The 20319-nt window shown below is 40.0% G+C and overlaps 2 protein-coding genes across 4 annotated transcripts in view; both read left to right on the top strand.

Moving 5' to 3' along the window:
• Positions 1-511, top strand: part of LOC141257856 (uncharacterized) — a 100726-nt gene extending 100215 nt beyond the window's left edge. The window contains exon 4 of the mRNA XM_073672865.1: positions 309-511. Coding sequence (XP_073528966.1) covers positions 309-511 — 203 coding nt within the window. The remainder of the gene's footprint in view (positions 1-308) is intronic.
• The window catches only part of MACROD2 (mono-ADP ribosylhydrolase 2), a 2798553-nt gene that overhangs the window by 1307819 nt on the left and 1470415 nt on the right, over positions 1-20319 (top strand). The window lies entirely within an intron of this gene.

Here is a 20319-nt window from a genome sequence, read left to right as displayed (position 1 = left end):
AGACACAGATGACAGAACAATTATAACTGAATTTCATTTTCCTTTGCTTGCATGAAAGGGATTTTCTTTGATATAAATATATCTTATCCTTAGAATAAGCCACCAATATCAAATCTTCCTGCACCTGTACCAAATGCGAATTAAAACAATATTAGGTACTTCATTTGTCTGGTAAACACAAGCTCTGTTTTCCAAGGAATTCTTAAATTGGTTGAGGTGTCTAGAGTTGGTGCTATGCCAATATGATATTTTTGGCTTATGTAAAGGATAATCCATCAATATCAAAGTCTCAAAAAAACTCTTTTAAGGAGAACTGGTCAGCCAAACGAAGGTAAGCAAGAAATCAAGACACCGTTACTGTGAAACTGTGCTTGACGAGCGAGCCAAGTATGGGGAGAAATGTTCAATGGTCGGTCCTCGTGCTTCTCCCCACTTAGCTTGGCTTAATCAACTGGTTGGTAACTTCTCATATGGAAAGAGAGTGAGACCAATCAAGCCGAGCCAGACATAGAGAAGCTGTAGAGAGCAAACAAGTGGACTCCTCTCATGACCAACCACGCCTCTTGCACAGTTGATTTATCACACTTTTCAGGGTAAAATCAAGCTTCTTGTAGTGTTCAGACCTTTCTGTACTTCATGCTGCCCTCTGTTGTGGAGACCCTGGATATTATATTATAGGCCGCATTTCTTCAAATCCAATTTCTTACTAGGTCAGCAGGGATCGCATATGCTATTTGGCTATTTGGACCAGTGGATTAGGGTGCGCAGTACTGATAAAGGTTTTGCTTTGAAGTTTTAGGGTCAGTATTTTTTGCAGACATGTCTGCATTAAAATGTGTCTCTTGACTGGCAAAACACTGCATAAAAAAATTCATGTTTTTGTGTGCTTTTTTAAACATTTTTTCCCATTAATTAGAATGCAGAAATGTTGAAAGGATTGACATGCTGCAGATTTGTACCTGCTTCAAATCTGCGAGGAAAAAAATAAATACGAACAACATAAAACACACTGAATATTAGAATTATTAAAATAAAGAAAATATTAAAAATCATGGTCACCCATTGGAGGACTGCATGTGAATGCTTAGTACATAAATTATTAGAAAAATGTACATAACAGACTAAATAACAGATGTCCAATAAATATACCTAGCTTGTCAGTGCCTAAAAAAAAATCTATATTATAGGGGAACAAGTGTTCACAAAAAAGCCATTGACCTAAGTTAGTTACTTAGATATATATATATGAAGAAAATCTAACAGGTGGTCCTGGCGCCCCAACGCGTGTTTCACCCTTGCTTCATCAGAGGGGTGTCCAACATGCCTTGATCCTGAATAAAAACATATCTAGAAGAGGTAAGTAACCAAGAATTTTAGGTTTCTGAATAACTATATTGCAGCTCCTCAACAAGCCTGTACCTAAAGTGATAAATTATAAAAAATGTAAATATCCAAATAGATTATGTCAAGTGCTCTAAAGGGCTAGGGCGGAGTATTTAGAAGAAGTGATTGTGCTAATGGAGATAAGAGACCATATCAAATCACAGCATTCATCAGGTTGGAGAACTGCTGCACATTGTGCCTCCAGAGCTGATTCTCACAACATATTGTATTAATAGCTGCAACTATCTGTTTTCCTAGTGCAAGATCTAGGGTTAAAGTTGTAATTTCCCTCGTTCCTTGGTAGCAATTCTATAAAGAGCATTCACTCAAGAAAGCCCCTATATTCTCTTTGATTGTGTATTCACCTTCTTGCTGATGCCTGCAGCAATTCTCCTTGTTGTCTCCTATCTTACCAGCTCTGTAACCTCTCAGAAGAAATGCTGTTCTGTCTTCTTTGCAGAGGTTCATTCCTGCCATTAATTTTAATGACTCCTTTTAAAAGTAATGACAATGTCTTATTTCCGTCTTGTAGACTCCCACCATTCGTTTCCGTTATTTAGAATCCACGGCTGCTTTTTTTTTTTTATTTAATGACCGCAGATAAGAACTTTGCTTTTGGGAATTGCCGAAAACAGTTTTTACGTTCAAGTTTTAAAATTTGCAAAGAGCGGAAACCAATTAATTTTGTCCCATCCAGATGTAGTTTTCTTTCAGTTAAGTCACGTTAAACCACTTACTCCGTGTCTGAGTAACAAACTGTTAGCTTTAGCACCTCAGAGACGAATTTGAGAAAATCAGACACATGCCAAGCACTACTCATTTAAGTGCAATGCTGCGGCCCGGGCTTGCTGCAAAATATCTCATAAATTTACGGCTCCTATTATCCGAGTTCTGCCATTTGATAGCATTGCAATAGGTTGGATACAGAGTTCTGTATTATTTGCTCCACTTGAGCTGTTTGGAATATTACTTTGAGAATTGGAAAGGCTCTGGGGTGCTAAAACTGATTATGAGATTTTTTTTTCTTACAAGACAAGATGAGCACGTCAATTTGAAACATAAGGCAGCGATGTGAACTGACTGCAGACAGGTTTCAATCACAGATTCATGCTATGTTTCACCTGTTTTCCTTTATCTGCATTGCAATGAAAATCTTTGGCATCATTTGTCAATGTAGGGTCATTTTGGAGAGGCTGTCATGGGCTCACTGCCGGTTGCATAATGCTTTCTTGAAATTTAAAGTGATCCTGCTATTTAAAAAGCCGCATCCTTATTCTCCATTTCAAGTTATTTCACCTCAAACAAATGCAGACTGGCTCCGCTAACATACAGTATATGTGAACACTGCATATACTAATTTTGAACTGCGTTATTGCTATATCGACTATACTTATGCAATTGAGGTACTGTGCACACAAATTGACAAGTTTGCTATTTCATCCAATTTGTAAGGCTGATAGCTGACCACTGACCATTTTGCCAAAAGGCTAGAATATTCCAAGAAGTCCTAAAGGGTGTCCACATAGGACTGTCAGCTGTGAAATTTTCACATCAGAATATTTCACACTAAATTGTTTGGATTTGCTGTGGAAATTTTGAGTTTTCCCAAATTTCACTCTTTAAGTTACGATAAATATCCTCAGCATAAATTGACGGGGTAGATGTTGAATCTGTAGCACTGCTGAATTTTACACAGTAGAGCTTTTCTTCTGTGTGCTGATGGGATTTAAAAAAAATCCTATTTATGCTGGTACTTCAATATACAGTGGATGGTCCAGGCAGAAAATCGAAAACGCAACGTATCTGTAAGCGTGAACGTACTCTTAAGTTTCTCATGTTCTAGCTTTTTCTCTACCGTAGATATTGGCTAACAATCATTTATTTTATACAAAAGACTTGGGCCCTTCAGGGGTGTCTCAGATGTCTACTTATATTAAGGTGCAACATCTAACAGTATATACTCCATTTAGATTGGACATCTACAGTGGTGTGAAAAAGTGTTTGCCCCCTTCCTGATTTCTTATTCTTTTGCATGTTTGTCACACTTAAATGTTACAGATCACAAAACAAATTTAAATATTAGACAAAGATAACACAAGTAGTCACAAAATGCAGTTTTTGAATGAAGGTCTTTATTATTGAGGGGAAATGAAATCCAAACCTACAGGGCCTGCTGTGAAAAAATGATTGCCCCCCCCCTTTAAAACATATATTAACTGTGGTTTATCACATCTTTTGGAAGCTGAGTTCAATTTCCCTTGCCACACATACGCCTGATTACTGCCACCGCTGTTCTCAATCAAGAAGTCACTTAAATAGGACATGCCTGACAAAGTGAAGTAGACCAAAAGATCCTCAAAAGCTAGACAGCATGCTGCGATCCAAAGAAATTAAGGAAAAAAAGAAAAAGAAAGTAATTGAGATCTATCATTTTGGCAAACGTTATGAAGCCATTTCTAAAGCTTTGGGACTCCAGGGAACCACAGTGAGAGCCATTACCCACAAATAACGAAAACATGGAACAGAGGTGAATCTTCCAAGGAGTTGCCGGCCGACTAAAATTACCCCAAGAGCGCATTGACGACTCATCCAAGAGGTCACAAAAGACCCCACAACAACATCCAAAGAACTGCAGGCCTCACTTGTCTCAATTAAGGTCAGTGTTCATGACTCCACCATAAGAAAGAGACTGGGCAAAAATGGTATACATGGCAGAGTTACAAGAAAAAAAACACTGCTGAGCAAAAAGAACATAAAGGCTAGTCTCACTTTTGCCAAAAAAACATTTTGATGATCGCCAAGACTTTTGGGAGAATACTCTGTGGACTGATGAGACAAAAGTTGAACTTTTTGGAAGGTGTATGTCCCATTACTTCTGTCGTGGAAGTAAGTAACATAGCATTTCAGAAAAGGAACATTATACCAACAGTAAAATATGATGGTGATAGTCTCGGGCTTTTTGCTGCTTCTGGACCTGGAAGACTTGCTGTGGTAAATGGAGCCATGAATTCTGCTGTCTTCCAAAAAATCCTGAAGGAGAATGTCCGGACATCTGTTGGTGACCTCAAGCCAAAGCACACTTGAGTTATGCAGCAGGACAAAGATCCAAAACACTCCCAACAAGTCCACCTCTGAATGGCTTAAGAAAAACAAAATTAAGACTTTGGAGTGACCTAGTCAAAGTTCTGACCTTAATCCGATTTGAGATGCTGTGGCATGACCTTAAAAAGGCTGTTCATGCTTTTTGCACATTATTAAACTGCTGTTTTTAATGAAATAAAACGTCTTAGTGATGCACATTGCATCACTAACCGCACATTGGGGACAATTTACATGCTAAGAAGGACATGCCAGGTTCCCTTTAAGATCAGAGAGTTGCTCCCCGCATTTCAGAATATGTCAAGCCACATAGGAAATTGGATTGGAATAAATGATCTGAGTGAATCCTTTAGACGAAGGTTGTGTGCAAATTGCTGAAGAAATAAGACTCTTGTTCCTTGAAAGTCAGGGCTGCAATTGGGTATGGCAGGAGAACCCACATAGAGTAGTCCTGCTAAAGAAGTGACAAAGGGGAGGTACATAGATGACAGTTGTCTGGTCAACAGTTTTTTACAAGCTTTAATGTTGCTTCATTGCTTTATTTAATTATGTAATGTTTCCACAATAAAAAAAAGTTGGGATACAATTTCAAGGTCCAGTCTTACGAAGCCATGTGCAGAACCATCCAATCCACCTCGATACACAGAAAGAGATTAATTTCATAGAATCTGCTGACCAAGCATTATGTATGTTTATTTCTCAGCCACAATTTGTGCCACGGTGCCCTTCCAAACCTAATATTTATTGTTGATTGTAAGAAATAGGAAGCTGCAATTAAACATTCCTAGTGATTCACACTTAGTATTTGTGCTTTTTGTTTTCTTATGCAAGACTGACATTACTGTTTTTTGTTTTTTTTTGCATACTATAGGGTAACTTTTCTCCTTGTAGAGAGTGACAAAATTATGTAAGGAGACTTATGGGCCATGCAATACTCCTCTGGACATTTAAATATGCCAATAACCTCTTCAGAGAAGAAGAGGACCTAAACTCTAGTGCCACATATTGGATGCAGCAATCCTAATATTAAGTATCGACCTCTTGCCACATGACTTACAACAAGAAGTCAAACTAGACCAACCACTTGCAGAGACATGTTTCATGGTGTTTGCCCCTCATCAGTGCAAATAGATGGTATTAGAGTTCCAAACAGCTTTCTCTTTGAAGAGGCTATTTGCATATTAACATAATATAATAGTAGGCATGAAACTGAGTAGCCCAACTCCTAAAAATGTTCTTCTAGGACAGCCCTTATCCATGTTCCCTTTTAGGGTGTATAGACATACAGGGAAGTTCCCAGAACGAAGAGCTGGTAATAAGTGTCTCTTGATCTAGCATATCTTCCTGTTTATCTATCATAAGGTCAGCCATTCATCTAAAATTCCAGTATGTAATAGTATATTGCCGCAATTTCTCCCATCAATGACACCTGGATCTGTATTTTAGCCGCCACATACATACTTATGTATATGACTTTGTTTCATATTATTACAGTAATTTCCAATAAGCCTGGCAATATTACAGTAACTGTTTTTCTTAGAAGACGTGGTTTGTTCAAGGGGCTTGTACTGCAGTTTGTCACCTGCTCCTGCTTTCAATAACCCAGCAATGGGTGATAGGTTGTAAGAAATGTTGGAATAAGGTGAGAAAACCTCAAGCTCTTTATTTAGGCCATATGTACTATGTGTTGTTTCTTCTACATTCAACACAAAGAGGTTATTTTAGCACCCACTTTAGCTGTCATCATTAGAGTTCTTTGTGAATTGACATATTTTATTCCTGTACTTTCTTGTTTATTATTAATGCTGGATGGCTGCATTTTCCATGTCGGCGCTTTGTCAGTTTCACTTTGTGGCACGAGATCCTCAGAGCTGCTTCCCTGTATAATGTGTGCTAGATGCTAGTAATTAATTAAATGTGTCTTTAACTTAGTTTCGTATGTAATGATAAAACACATAACTATACCTTAATTTAAGTTATATAAATTCACTCTTACACACTTAAGTGATGTATGTGTGTGTGTGTGTGTGTATATATGTATATGTGAACATATATACAGTGGTGGCCAAAAGTATTGGCACCCCTGCAATTCTGTCAGAAAATACTCGGTTTCTTCCTGAAAATGATTGCAATCACAAATTCTTTGGTATTATTATCTTCATTTAATTTGTCTTCAATGAAAAGAAACAAAAAGAATTGTCCTAAAGCCAAATTGGATATAATTCCACACCAAACCTAAAAACGGGGATGGACAAAAGTATTGGCACTGTTTGAAAAATCATGTGATGCTTCTCTAATTCGTGTAATTAACAGCACCTGTAACTTACCTGTGGCACCTAACAGGTGTTGGCAATAACTAAATCACACTTGCAGCCAGTTAACATGGATTAAAGTTGACTCAACCTCTGTCCTGTGTCCTTGTGTGTACCACACTGAGCATGGAGAAAAGAAAGAAGACCAAAGAACTGTCTGAGGACTTGAGAAACCAAATTGTGAGGAAGCATGAGCAATCTCAAGGCTACAAGTCCATCTCTAAAGACCTGAATGTTCCTGTGTCTTCTGTGCGCAGTGTCATCAAGAAGTTTTAAAGCCCATGGCACTGTGGCTAACCTCCCTAGATGTGGACGGAAAAGAAAAATTGACGAGAGATTTCAATGCAAGATTGTGCTGATGGTGGATAAAGAACCTCCACTAACATCCAAACAAGTTCAAGCTGCCCTGCAGTCCGATGGTACAACAGTGTCAACCCGTACTATCCGTCGGCGTCTGAATGAAAAGGGACTGTATGGTAGGATACCCAGGAAGACCCCACTTCTTACCCCGAGACATAAAAAAGCCAGGCTGGAATTTGCCAAAACTTACCTGAGAAAGCCTAAAATGTTTTGGAAGAATGTTCTCTGATCAGATGAGACAAAAGTAGAGCTTTTTGGGAAAAAACATCAAACATAGAGTGTACAGGAAAAAAAAAGAGGCATTCAAAGAAAAGAACATGGTCCCTACAGTCAAACATGGTGGAGGTTCCCTGATGTTTTGGGGTTACTTTGCTGCCTCTGGCACTGGACTGCTTGACCGTGTGCATGGCATTATGAAGTCTGAAGACTACCAACAAATTTTGTAGCATATTGTAGGGCCCAGTGTGAGAAAGCTGGGTCTCCCTCAGAGGTCATGGGTCTTCCAGCAGGACAATGACCCAAAACACACTTCCAAAAGCACTATAAAATGGTTTGAGAGAAAGCACTGGAGACTTCTAAGGTGGCCAGCAATGAGTCCAGACCTGAATCCCATAGAACACCTGTGGAGAGATCTCAAAATGGCAGTTTGGAGAAAGCACTCTTCAAATATCAGGGACCTGGAGCAGTTTGCCAAAGAAGAATGGTCTACAATTCCAGCAGAGCATTGTAAGAAACTCATTGAGGGTTACTGGAAGCGGTTGTTCGCAGTTATTTTGGCTAACGGTTGTGCAACCAAGTATTAGGCTGAGGGTGCCAATACTTTTGTCTGGCCCATTTTTGGAGTTTTGTGTGAAATGATCAATGATTTGATTTTTGCTTCATTCTCTTTTGTGTTTTTTCCTTGCAAGCAAATTAAATGAAGATAATAATTCCAAAGAATTTGTGATTGCAATCATTTTCAGGAAGAAACTGAGTATTATCTGACAGAATTGCAGGGGTGCCAATACTTTTGGCCACCACTATATGTGTGTATGTATATGCGTATGCGTATGCGTGTGTGTGTGTGTGCGCGCTATAAGTAACGACTTGGGTGTCAAAGAGCTTGTCCCAACCCTGCTCCTACTTAAATATACATAGTGTAGGGGTGCCAATACTTTTGGCCACCACTGTACACTGCTCAAAAAAATAAACGGAACACTCAAATAACACATCCTAGATCTGAATGAATGAAATATTCTTATTGAATACTTTGTTCTGTACAAAGTTGAATGCGCTGACAACAAAATCACACAAAAATCATCAATGGAAATCAAATTTATTAACCAATGGAGGCCTGGATTTGGAGTCACCCCCAAAATTCAAGTGGATAAACACACTACAAGCTGATCCAACTTTGATGTAATGTTCTTAAAAAAAAAAGTCAAAATAAGGCTCAGTATTGTGTGTGGCCTCCACGTGCCTGTATGACATCCCTACAACACCTGGGCATGCTCCTGATGAGGTTGCGCATGGTCTCCTGTGGGATCTACTCCCAGACCTGGACTAAAGCATCCACCAACTCCTGGACAGTCTGTGGTGCGACGTGACATTGGTGGATGGAGTGAGACATGATGTCCCAGATGTGCTCAATCAGATTCAGGTCTGGGGAACAGGAGGGCCAGTCCATAGCTTCAATGCCTTCATCTTGCTGGAACTGCTGACACACTCCAACCACATGAGGTCTGGCATTGTCCTGCATTAGGAGGAACCCAGAGCCAACCGCACCAGCATATGGTCTCAAAAGGGGTCTGAGGATCTCATCTCGGTACCTAAAGGCAGTCAGGCTACTTCTGGCGAGCACATGGAGGGCTGTGTGGCCCTCCAAAGAAATGCCACCCCATACCATTACTGACCCACTGTCAAACCGCTCATGCTGAAGGATGATGCAGGCTGAAGATCGCTTTCCATGGTGTCGCCAGACTCTGTCACATCTGTCACATGTGCTCAGTGTGAACCTGCTTCCATCTGTGAAGAGCACATGACGCCAGTGGCGACTTAGCCAATCCTGGTGTTTTGTAGCAAATGGCAAGCGTTCTGCACTGTGCTGGGCTGTGAGCACAACCCCCATCTGTGGACGTCGGGCCCTCATACCACCCTCATGGAGTTGGTTTCTAACCATTTGTGCAGACACATGCACATAATATCAAAATAGACAAGTCACCTGGCCCAGATGACATACACCCCCGGGTACTAAAAGAATTAAGTAATGTGATAGACAGGCCGCTGTATCTTATATTCAAGCACTCTTTAGGGACAGGGACTGTCCCACTAGACTGGCGCCAAGCAAATGTGGTACCAATATTCAAAAAGGGGTCTAAAAGTGACCCTGGGAACTATAGACCTGTCAGCTTAACGTCTGTTGTGGGTAAATTGTTTGAAGGATTTCTTAGAGATGCTATTGTAGAATATCTTAATGATAATAACTGTCTAACTCCACATCAACATGGATTCATGAGGGATCGCTCCTGCCAAACAAACCTGATCGCCTTCTACGAGGAGGTGAGCTCACAGCTGGACCGGGGAGAGTCAGTGGATGTTGTATACTTCTCCAAAGCGTTTGATACCGTGCCACACAAAAGGTTGGTATATAAAATGAGAATGCTTGGTCTGGGGGATAATGTGTGCAAGTGGGTAAATAGCTGGCTGAGTGATAGAAAGCAGAGGGTGGTTATCAATGGAGCAAGCTCAGGGTGTGTCAGGGTTACTAGCTGGGTGCCTCAAGGGTCTGTCTTGGGCCCTATATTATTTAATATATTTATTAATGATCTAGTGGAAGGGTTGCATAGTAAAATAGCAATATTTGCAGATGATACTAAACTTTGTAAAGTAGTTAATACAGATGAGGATAGGGCACAGCTACAGGAGGATTTAGATAAATTGGGGAGTTGGGCCAAGAAATGGCAAATGGGGTTCAATGCCGATAAATGTAAGGTCATGCACATGGGAAAGAAAAACAGCAGTCACCCATACATATTAAATGGGAAACCGTTGGGGAAATCTGACATGGAGAAGGACCTGGGCGTCTTGGTTAATAGCAAATTAAATTGGAGTGCCCAGTGTCAGGCAGCAGCTGCGAAGGCAAATAGAGTCATGGCATGCATCAGAAGAGGAATAGGGGCATATGATGAGAACATTGTTCTTCCTCTGTATAAAGCGCTGGTAAGGCCGCACTTAGAATATTGTGCACAGTTCTGGGCTCCGGTGCTCAGGAAAGACATATTGGAGCTAGAGAGGGTACAAAGGAGGGCGACTAAGGTAATAAAGGGAATGGAGGGACTAGAATACCCAGAGAGGTTGTCAAAATTAGGCCTATTTACGTTGGAAAAGAGAAGGCTTAGGGGAGACCTCATAAACATGTATAAATACATCAGGGGGCAGTACAGAGATCTCTCCCATGACCTGTTTATACCAAGGATGGTGACAAAGACGAGGGGGCACACAATGCTTCTGGAGGAAAGGAGGTTCCTGCACCAGCATAGAAGGGGATTCTTTACGGTCAGAGCCGTGAGACTCTGGAACTCTCTGGGAGAGGAAGTGGTGATGTCCAACTCACTTAATGAGTTCAAGAGAGGCCTGGACGCCTTTCTTGAGAACAATAAAATTACATGTTATGCTTAGTGATAGTTAATTAATCCAGGGATTTAATCTTACTGCCAGACTGGAGTCGGGAAGTGAATTTTTCCTCAATGATGTAAATTGGCCCATACCGCATGGATTTTTGTTGCCTTCCCCTGGATCAGCGCTGCGGAATAGCTGCAGTGCACAAGAAATAGGCTGAACTGGATGGACGCTTGTCTTTTTTCAGCCTTATAAACTATGTAACTATGTTACTATGTAACTATGTAACATTTGTGGCCTGCTGGAGGTCATTTTGCAGGGCTCTGGCAGTGCTCCTCCTGTTCCTCCTTGCACAAAGGAGGAGGTAGCGGTCCTGCTGCTTGGTTGTTGCCCTCCTATGGCCCCCTCCACATCTCCTGGTGTACTGGCCTGTCTCCTGGTAGCGCCTCCAGCCTCTGGACACTACTCTGACAGACACAGCAAACCTTCTTGCCACAGCTCGCATTGATGTGCCATCCTGGAGGAGATCCCACAGGAGACCATCCGCAACCTCATCAGGAGCATGCCCAGGCGTTGTAGGGAGGTCATACAGGCACGTGGAGGCCACACACAATACTGAGCCTCATTTTGACTTGTTTTAAGGACATTACATCAAAGTTGGATCAGCCTGTAGTGTGTTTTTCCACTTTAATTTTGGGGGTGACTCCAAATCCAGGCCTCCATTGGTTACTAAATTAGATTTCCATTGATGATTTTTGTGTGATTTTGTTGTCAGCACATTCAACTTTGTACATAATAAAGTATTCAATGAGAATATTTCATTCATTCAGATCTAGGAAGTGTTATTTGAGTGTTCCCTTTATTTTTTTGAGCAGTGTATGTATGTGTGTGTATGTATATATATATATATATATATATATATATATATACACAGTACAGACCAAAAGTTTGGACACGCCTTCTCATTTAAAGATTTTTCTGTATTTTCATGACTATGAAAATTGTACATTCACACTGAAGGCATCAAAACTATGAATTAACACATGTGGAATTATATACTTAACAAAAAAGTGTGAAACAACTGAAAATATGTCTTATATTCTAGGTTCTTCAAAGTAGCCACCTTTTGCTTTGATGACTGCTTTGCTGCAGTCAGTCTGAAAAATTGGGCATACTTTGAATGTGTTCCCAAGTGCAGTTGCAAAAACCATCAAGCGCTACAAAGAAACTGGCTTACATGAGGACCGCCCCAGGAAAGGAAGACCAAGAGTCACCTCTGCTTCTGAGGATAAGTTTATCCGAGTCACCAGCCTCAGAAATCGCAGGTTAACAGCAGCTCAGATTAGAGACCAGGTCAATGCCACACAGAGTTCTAGCAGCAGACACATCTCTACAACAACTGTTAAGAGGAGACTTTGTGCAGCAGGCCTTCATGTTAAAATAGCAACAAGCAGAAGAGACTTGTTTGGACTGAAGAACGCAAGGAATGGACATAAGGCCAGTGGAAATCTGTGCTTTGGTCTGATGAGTCCAAATTTGAGATCTTTGGTTCCAACCACCGTTTTTGTGCGATGCAGAAAAGGTGAACGGATGGACTCTACATGCCTGGTTCCCACTGTGAAGCATGGAGGAAGAGGTGTGATGGTGTGGGGTTGCTTTGCTGGTGACACTGTTGGGGATTTTTTCAAAATTGAAGGCATACTGAACCAGCATGGATACTACAGCATCTTGCAGTGGCATGCTATTCCATCCAGTTTGCGTTTAGTTGGATCATCATTTATTTTTCAACAGGACAGTGACCCCAAACACACCTCCAGGCTGTGTAAGGGCTATTTGACCAAGAAGGAAAGTGATGGGGTGCTACGCCAGATGACCAGGCCTCCACAGTCACCAGACCTGAACCCAATCGAGATGGTTTGGGGTGAGCTGGACTGCAGAGTGAATCACAAGGGCCAAGAAGTGCTAAGCATCTCTGGGAATTCCTTCAAGGTTGTTGGAAGACCATTTCCGGTGACTACCTCTTGAAGCTCATCAAGAGAATGCCAAGAGTGTGCAAAGCAGTCATCAAAGCAAAAGGTGGCTACTTTGAAGAACCTAGAATATAAGATATATTTTCAGCTGTTTCACACTTTTTTGTTAAGTATATAATTCCACATGTGTTAATTCATAGTTTTGATGCCTTCAGTGTGAATGTACAATTTTCATAGTCATGAGAATACAGAAAAATCTTTAAATGAGAAGGTGTGTCCAAACTTTTGGTCTGTACTGTGTGTATATATGTTCACATATATATATATATACATATATATATATATTATATTATTAGTTTTAAATAGATTTTCCTTTTTTTTGTGTTCGTTAAATAAATAGTGTTGGTTACATACCACTGTCTCCTCATTGTCTGTGCTGTTGCATCCAAGTAACCTTCTAGCCTTCTTAAACAGCACACAGCCTAATAAGTGATACATCCCTGAATCGCTGAAATCTGCATTTTAACACCAACCTCATGCTGTCCTCAGATTACATAGCTGAAGTCTACTGACAGATTCCCTTTAACCTCCTCTCCTTTTAAAAGCCATTCTCTCTTTTTTGGCTCCAAAAAAATTAAATGACAAGTTCACCAAAAACTATGCTATGCAAACCTGGTCGTAAAGGGAATAAAAAAAATGTATCAAGGAAATCGATAGCACCATGTTGGTTTAAGAAATGGGTACTGTAGTTGTCTTAATTTAACTCTCTTTTAATACATGTATAAGAAGGAGATATGGATTAAGGTGATGGGGTTGTTTTACTGAAATCCCAAAAATGTATTAGGGAATCTTTTGATTTGGAAATATTTATTTCCTATTTAGGGTCAGTTTATTTTTTCCTTCTCCTGGTGTAAGGCAATTGGAAAACATATTTGATCAAATAACCATGAGCCGCACATTCTCAGTGGGCCGGGGGTATCTGCCTAGGTTTGCTGGATGTTGAAGCTGGCCCTGATAATATGAACAGTGAGGTCACAAATCTTTAATTCTTTTTTCTCTAATCGTGTACTTCCTGCATTTTCCATCTAACTCATTACTCTTAAATGTGAGTTTCTAAACTTTTCTTATTTTCAGAATATTAAATGACACGAAACCAAATATATTCAACCTGCAAACTTTGAGCAGTGACTGTTGGTTTCAGAAAATGAGACAGCGGGAAACAAGTCCCTCTTCACTAAAACTAATCTACTTTAGCATTTAGAATTGAAAGGGACTTTCTTGAATTCTGACTACTGGAGAGAAGCGATACAATTTAGCAAACTGATGAACAGCATACACACTAATCAAAACTGCCTGAAAAAAAAATCACTCCTGTCTTAGGGAAAAAAAAGAAGAAATAATTGATGCGAATGGTAAGAAAAAAAAATATTTTTGATGCCCTAGATATTCCACATTTAATTTAAAAGCTTCAAAAGAATGTGGCATGTTATACGTTAGCCGAATTGTTTAATTAAAATAAGATTGGTGGTAGACCCAGGTTACAAAAAACATAATCACTTTTAGAACTGCGATTCTTTCCAGGCTCTTTGAGCTGCCAGTGGATTAAATACATTTGGCTATAGAAGGCTCTAGATTAATTAATAATGTACTATTATACCGTAATACAAAACATTAAAAATTGTATTGATTTTGGAGAAGGTTTTGCTTTGAGATTGGGTTTTAGCAGGTTCCTGTCTGTTATGATCTACAAGGCTAAATTAATGTTGATATAAATTGCATTGTGATAATAGCAACTGATTAAAGAAGCACTCCCATCAAAGGTTTTATCCTCTTAATATATTGCAGTCATCATATTATACAGCACTGTGTACATACAATTGCTCATTTTGCCTTTCTATTCAGTTCAGTCTTCTCTTTTCTCTGCTCTATGTAGAAACAGGAAGTCTCTTGTTCCTACGTTTATCATTCCCCTCTTAAACTCCTGGCCCAGCTGCTCCCTCCTTCCACTCCGCCAAGGATTTTAGCAGTTACTTATGACTTATACAGGGAAAATTGTCTTCCTGTTTCTACATAGAACTTAGAAGGATTCAGCTAATCTGTTTTTAACCACGTGATGTCATAGACCTAATAGAAAACAGGAGAATTAACTGGGTAGAGAGGCAAAATGAGCAATTGTAAGTATACAGTGCTATATAATATGATGACGGCAATATATTAAGAGGATAAAAATTTTGATGGGAATTCTTTAAATGTATCTGGTTGTATTCACTGGGGAACACAATTTTCATTGAGTTAGATTTGACACTTGTTTTTGACTAACTTTTGGCTTCTGAATCCAAAAATGACCCAATTTTTCTCGATCAGCACACCTTTTTTGAAACTACAAGATACCCTCCCTTTGTCTCTAAAACCATACAAAATGTTGTTCATACAAAGGATATATTGTTACTGTAAGTCAAATTGTGTGTAAGTAGTAAAATTAGGTAGCAGTTAAAGTAAAGATTTACTCTTCTAGCTTTTCCTGGAGTGTCCAATCTGTGGACAATCACGCCTAACGCTCCAATAGTCAGCCATCATATGTACATCCCATCTACCCTGATACCATCCCTGCATGACCTTCAAATCTTAGTGGAATCATTGACCTTGCTCATCATTGACTGCACCAAGGTTTTCAGGAATGTTCGCAAGATTTCCATGCTGAAAATGCACCTTGATGCTCATGCTGCAGCCAAACATTTTGTAGCTGTCCAATTGTTTCTGGACAATGTCAGTGCAATTGTTTTCTCATATATTTCCAAGAAAGTCTTTGACAAGGTCTTTTAATGATAACTAAGCATTCTTTGGAGTTTCACACTTTGTGATGATGATCCATGAGTCCAAATATGCATATCCAACAAACCTTTTAGTAGTAAAGGTTGTATACTGACTTATTGGAATATGTGTAATTTGAGATGACCAGGAAAACTATTACTTCACCCACTTTAAAGGGTTTGTCCCACGAACAAAGTACACTTTAATCAATAGATCTTCAAATATAAATACGTTTCACAATTGGATGTCTTAATAGAAAATGTTCCTGTGCTGAGATAATCTTATAAATGTGTCCCTGCTATGTACTGCAATGGCTGTGTCTGACCATACAAGAAAATGGTCTGATAATACCACAGCTCCTGGCCAGGGTAGGAAGCAAAAGAGAGGATACAGACAGGACAGCAGGGGATCGCAGCTGCTGCTTTCTGTAAGGTAAAACATTTCCCTGTCTGTTTAAAAACGTGTTTTACCTGACAAGAATTAGCTGTGATCCCATGCTGTCTTGTCTGTATACTCATTTGCTTCCTCCCCTACCTTGTAGCTGTGGTATAAGACCATGTTCCTACACATCCATTTCACAGGGGCACATTGATAAGATTATGTCTGGAGAGGAACACATCCAATTGTGGAACTTGTTTTTATTCCAAGATCTATTCATTAAAATGTATTAAAATGTTGGCCAACCCCTTTAAGGAAGTTATCTCTATTTCTTTTAGGTGGACTTAAAGCACTTCTAGAAAGAAAATCTGTAAAACCTCAAATATCTTTTTATGATAATACTGATAACGTTCTACATTCAAAGGTTCTAGTAAGATGGTGATGGCACCTTAATTTTCAAGAAAAGTTTTTTTTTCTCGCACTCAAACTGCTTAAATAAAAATTGAACAAAGTAAAAGGAGAATTTTTTAAAAAAAATCTGACTCTTGTAGATTCAGATTCACCATTGCTGTTTACTTTGTAGTTGTCTGTACAAATCTGAGCGCTTTGAACAGGGTTGTTTGACATATTAAAATGCTCTTTATTCATGCTCCTATTGAGTTTAACGTAATTGTTCAATGAACTTTATGACTTAATGGAGCCCAACATGTTACACAGCATGAATCCTTCACTAACAATATATTTGTTTAGTGTAGTAAATAGATTATTCACCATTTAGCCTTGGGAGTTTTGGTGAAGCTGAGGTATATGTATCATTCTTTGAATTTAATGAGGTTTTGTTAAAAAATGAATTTAATTTAAAGTGAAATGTTGCTTTTTACTTACAGTCCTGAACTGAACATTTACCAGGTCCATTGAATATAGTAAAGCACTTTAACTGTTAGAGTAAGTGTTTTATTATAATACATCCCCTCTGCAGTACCAATCTATGCCCGTTGCATTCACATTTGCAAAAAGTGGCTAGAGAGTAACAAGGAAAACGGCAGAGTGCAAACCGTATGTAACAGTGCTTGCCTTTTAAGATCCGTATTCAAATTTCAAATAAAAAGCACTTCAATAGTCCAATAACCATGCTGTCCTTACAATAGTTTAGCTCCTAGTCTATAGTCTTCATCAAGATGATTACATGGGTCTATGCTATCCTTAGTCACTTCTCACGGACAAGCCGTAAGTCAGAGAAGTCAAGGAGTCCAAGGTCAAGAGCCAGGAGGGTATGTCATAAACAGAGGAAAGAGAGAAAGACGTAGTCAGTTCACAGTCCGGGGTCAGAATTCCAAGGTCAGAGTGCATCAAGGCAATCAAGGGGCAATACAAACTGGTAGTCAAAAGGAAAATCCAAGGTTCGGCAACAAAGATCAGAATGATAGTGCAAACACCAGGGCTGTGGAGTCGGAGTCGTGGAGTCGGTGCTCATTTTGGTGGAGTCGGTATAAAATGGACCGACTCCGACTCCTAAAATATATAATAAATTGGGTGCAGTAGATCAATGCAGTTTGTGGGGAGTATTTTTTTATAGGAATTTGGGAAAGTTATGAAATGTCCTATAAATGGCTGTAATATTCCTGATCTAAGGCTACATTCACACACAGTGTATTTGCTGCGTTTTTTGAGGATACATTTTTCAGCTGCAAAAGCAGATCAGCTTTTTAAAAAACCGCATCACCTGAAAGGTTTTTGAGCTCATAGATAATGTTTTCAATAGCAAAAGCAAATTAGAAAAACTCCAAACAAACTGACATGCTCATTCTTTGTGTGGATCCGTTTTTGAGCCCATAAACGGATCCTCACAAAACGATGTGTCTGAATGTCATTTCTTGAAACCCATTGACTTTGCTGGACACTGAACTTTGCTGCAAAAAACTGATCCGCAAAAACGCTGTGTGTGAATCATGGCCGTAGTCAGCGAGGGGCGGGGGGGGCAGCTGCCCCCCCCCTAGAAGCAGGGGCATGCACCTATCAAAACTCACTTGTATGCTGCAGTGCTCCCGTCCTGCACTGGCTCCAGACTGCAGGGGGCAATCTCCCCTCCTCTGTCCTGTCTTCTGCCATCTTCACCAGAGAGAGGAGGGGGAGGGGTGCCTGCCCTGCACAGGATCCGATTCCTGGGCCCCGAGCTGGAGAAAGTGAAAGTACTACTGCTCATCTCTGTCACAGGAAGGTAACTAATGCTAATATTGTAGGTGATTATTATGTGCTCTCTGTGCAATGTGTGTGAACTATATGTGCAATGTACTATTTGCTGTCTGTAGCTGTCATCTGTCTATCACACTCTATCCCTCCATCCATCCCTCCATCCATCCCTCCATCCATCCCTCCATCCATCCCTCCATCCATCCCTCCATCCATCCCTCCCTCTATCCCTCCCTCTATCCCTCCCTCTATCCCTCCCTCTATCCCTCCCTCTATCCACCCTTCTATCCACCCCTCTATCCACCCCTCTATCCACCCCTCTATCCACCCCTCTATCCACCCCTCTATCCACCCCTCTATCTATCTATCTATCTATCTATCTATCTATCCATTCATCTATCCCTCCAGCTATCCATCATTATATTCTATCTAAATATCTTGATTATTGTATCATAAAAATGATTAAATGTCTGATGTTCACATTGTACTACAATAAATTTTTCACTTACATATAAGCAATATATGTGGGAGTCGGAGTTGTGGAGTCGGAGTCGGTGTAAGGGAAATTGAGGAGTTTGAGTCGCAGGTTTGGCTTACCGACTCCACAGCCCTGGGAAACACACCACTGAGCTGAAAGCTCCATCTGGCAGAGATATGGGACTGATGGCTTAACTAAATAGCTGGGTAATCACTTAGAACAGGGAACAGCTAAAGGAAGCTCCGTACCTCCCAGTCTCAGATTGGACGTCTGACCTGTCAATCAAAATACCTACAGCTCAGCACGCCCCTCCATTAGATTAGACAACTGAGCTGTCACTCACCAAACTGACAGCTCAGCACAGCTCTGTTTCCATAGGTCAGCAAAGCTGTCACTCACTGCATCAAAGACACACTGAGCTGAGGAATCGTGACAGTCTAGTTGAGAAACTAATGATGTGTCCACTGTTATTTATCAATTTCTAGAAAACGTAATGACCTAAAAAGGACTACAATATTAAACCTTTCTCAAATGTATGTAATTAGGAAAGCAAAAAAATAATCATGTCTAATTTAGTGACATCAGCTATGTCCCTTTAATAAAAAGATTCTGTGCTCTCTGCTGTCTCACTATTTTGACAGCTATGTGAGGCTTCCTGCTTTTCAGATGAGACATACCACTGTGTGGAGGAAGGCTGGGAGAGTGCAATATGGAAACACAGGAGAGAACTATACTCTTATCTTATTTTATTCTGAATGCAGGTATGCATAAAGCAACATAAGGTGGAATCCTTTGTATTATGGAGCAGAAGGAGGAGACTAGATCTGCTACAGCCTTCTCCTTACAGTGAGTGAGAGACTCAGATTTACCTTTTACAGGCAGCTGCTTTTTCATTTTGCAGTTTATATCCTTAGAAGCAGCTGTATAATCACTTCTTTGGGGTATATGCATAACCCAGCCTCCTCCCCCTATGATTCAGTCAGTGCAAAGAGCCACTCATAAAAACTCTCAATATCTACATACAGTCATATGAAAAAGTTTGGGCACCCCTATTAATTTTAAGCTTAATGTTTTATAAAAATTGGTGTTTTTGCAACAGCTATTTCAGTTTGATATATGTAATAACTGTTGGACACAGTAATGTTTCTGCCTTGAAATGAGGTTTATTGCACTAACAGAAAATGTGCAATCTGCATTCAAACAAAATTTGACTGGTGCATAAGTATGGGCACCTCACCAGAAAAGTGACCTTAATATTTAGTAGATCCTCCTTTTGCAAAAATAACAGCCTCTAGTCGCTTCCTGTAGCTTTCAATGAGTTCCTGGATCCTGGATGAAGGTATTTTTGACCATTCCTCTTTATAAAACAATTCCAGTTCAGTTAAGTTTGATGGTCGCCGAGCATGGACAGCCCTCTTCAAATGATCCCACAGATGTTCAATGATATTCAGGTCTGGGGACTGTGATGGCCATTCCAGAACATTGTAATTGTTCCTCTGCATGAATGCCTGAGTAGATTTGGAGCGGTGTTTTGGATCATTGTCTTGCTGAAAGATCCATCTCCTGCGTAACTTCAACTTTATCACTGATTCTTGAACATTATTGTCAAGAATCTGCTGATACTGAGTGGAATCCATGCGTCCCTCAACTTTAACAAGATTCCCAGTGCCGGCATTGGCCACACAGCCCCAAAGCATGATGGAACCTCCACCAAATTTTACTGTGGGTAGCAAGTGTTTCT

The sequence above is a fragment of the Phyllobates terribilis genome, unplaced genomic scaffold (genome assembly GCF_046119375.1).
Source record: "Phyllobates terribilis strain yellow unplaced genomic scaffold, ASM4611937v1 Scaffold_3__8_contigs__length_932513732, whole genome shotgun sequence".
NCBI classification, from domain to species: domain Eukaryota; kingdom Metazoa; phylum Chordata; class Amphibia; order Anura; family Dendrobatidae; genus Phyllobates; species Phyllobates terribilis.
The sequence above is the reverse complement of the archived record's forward strand: the minus strand, read 5'-3'. Positions and strand labels throughout refer to the sequence as shown.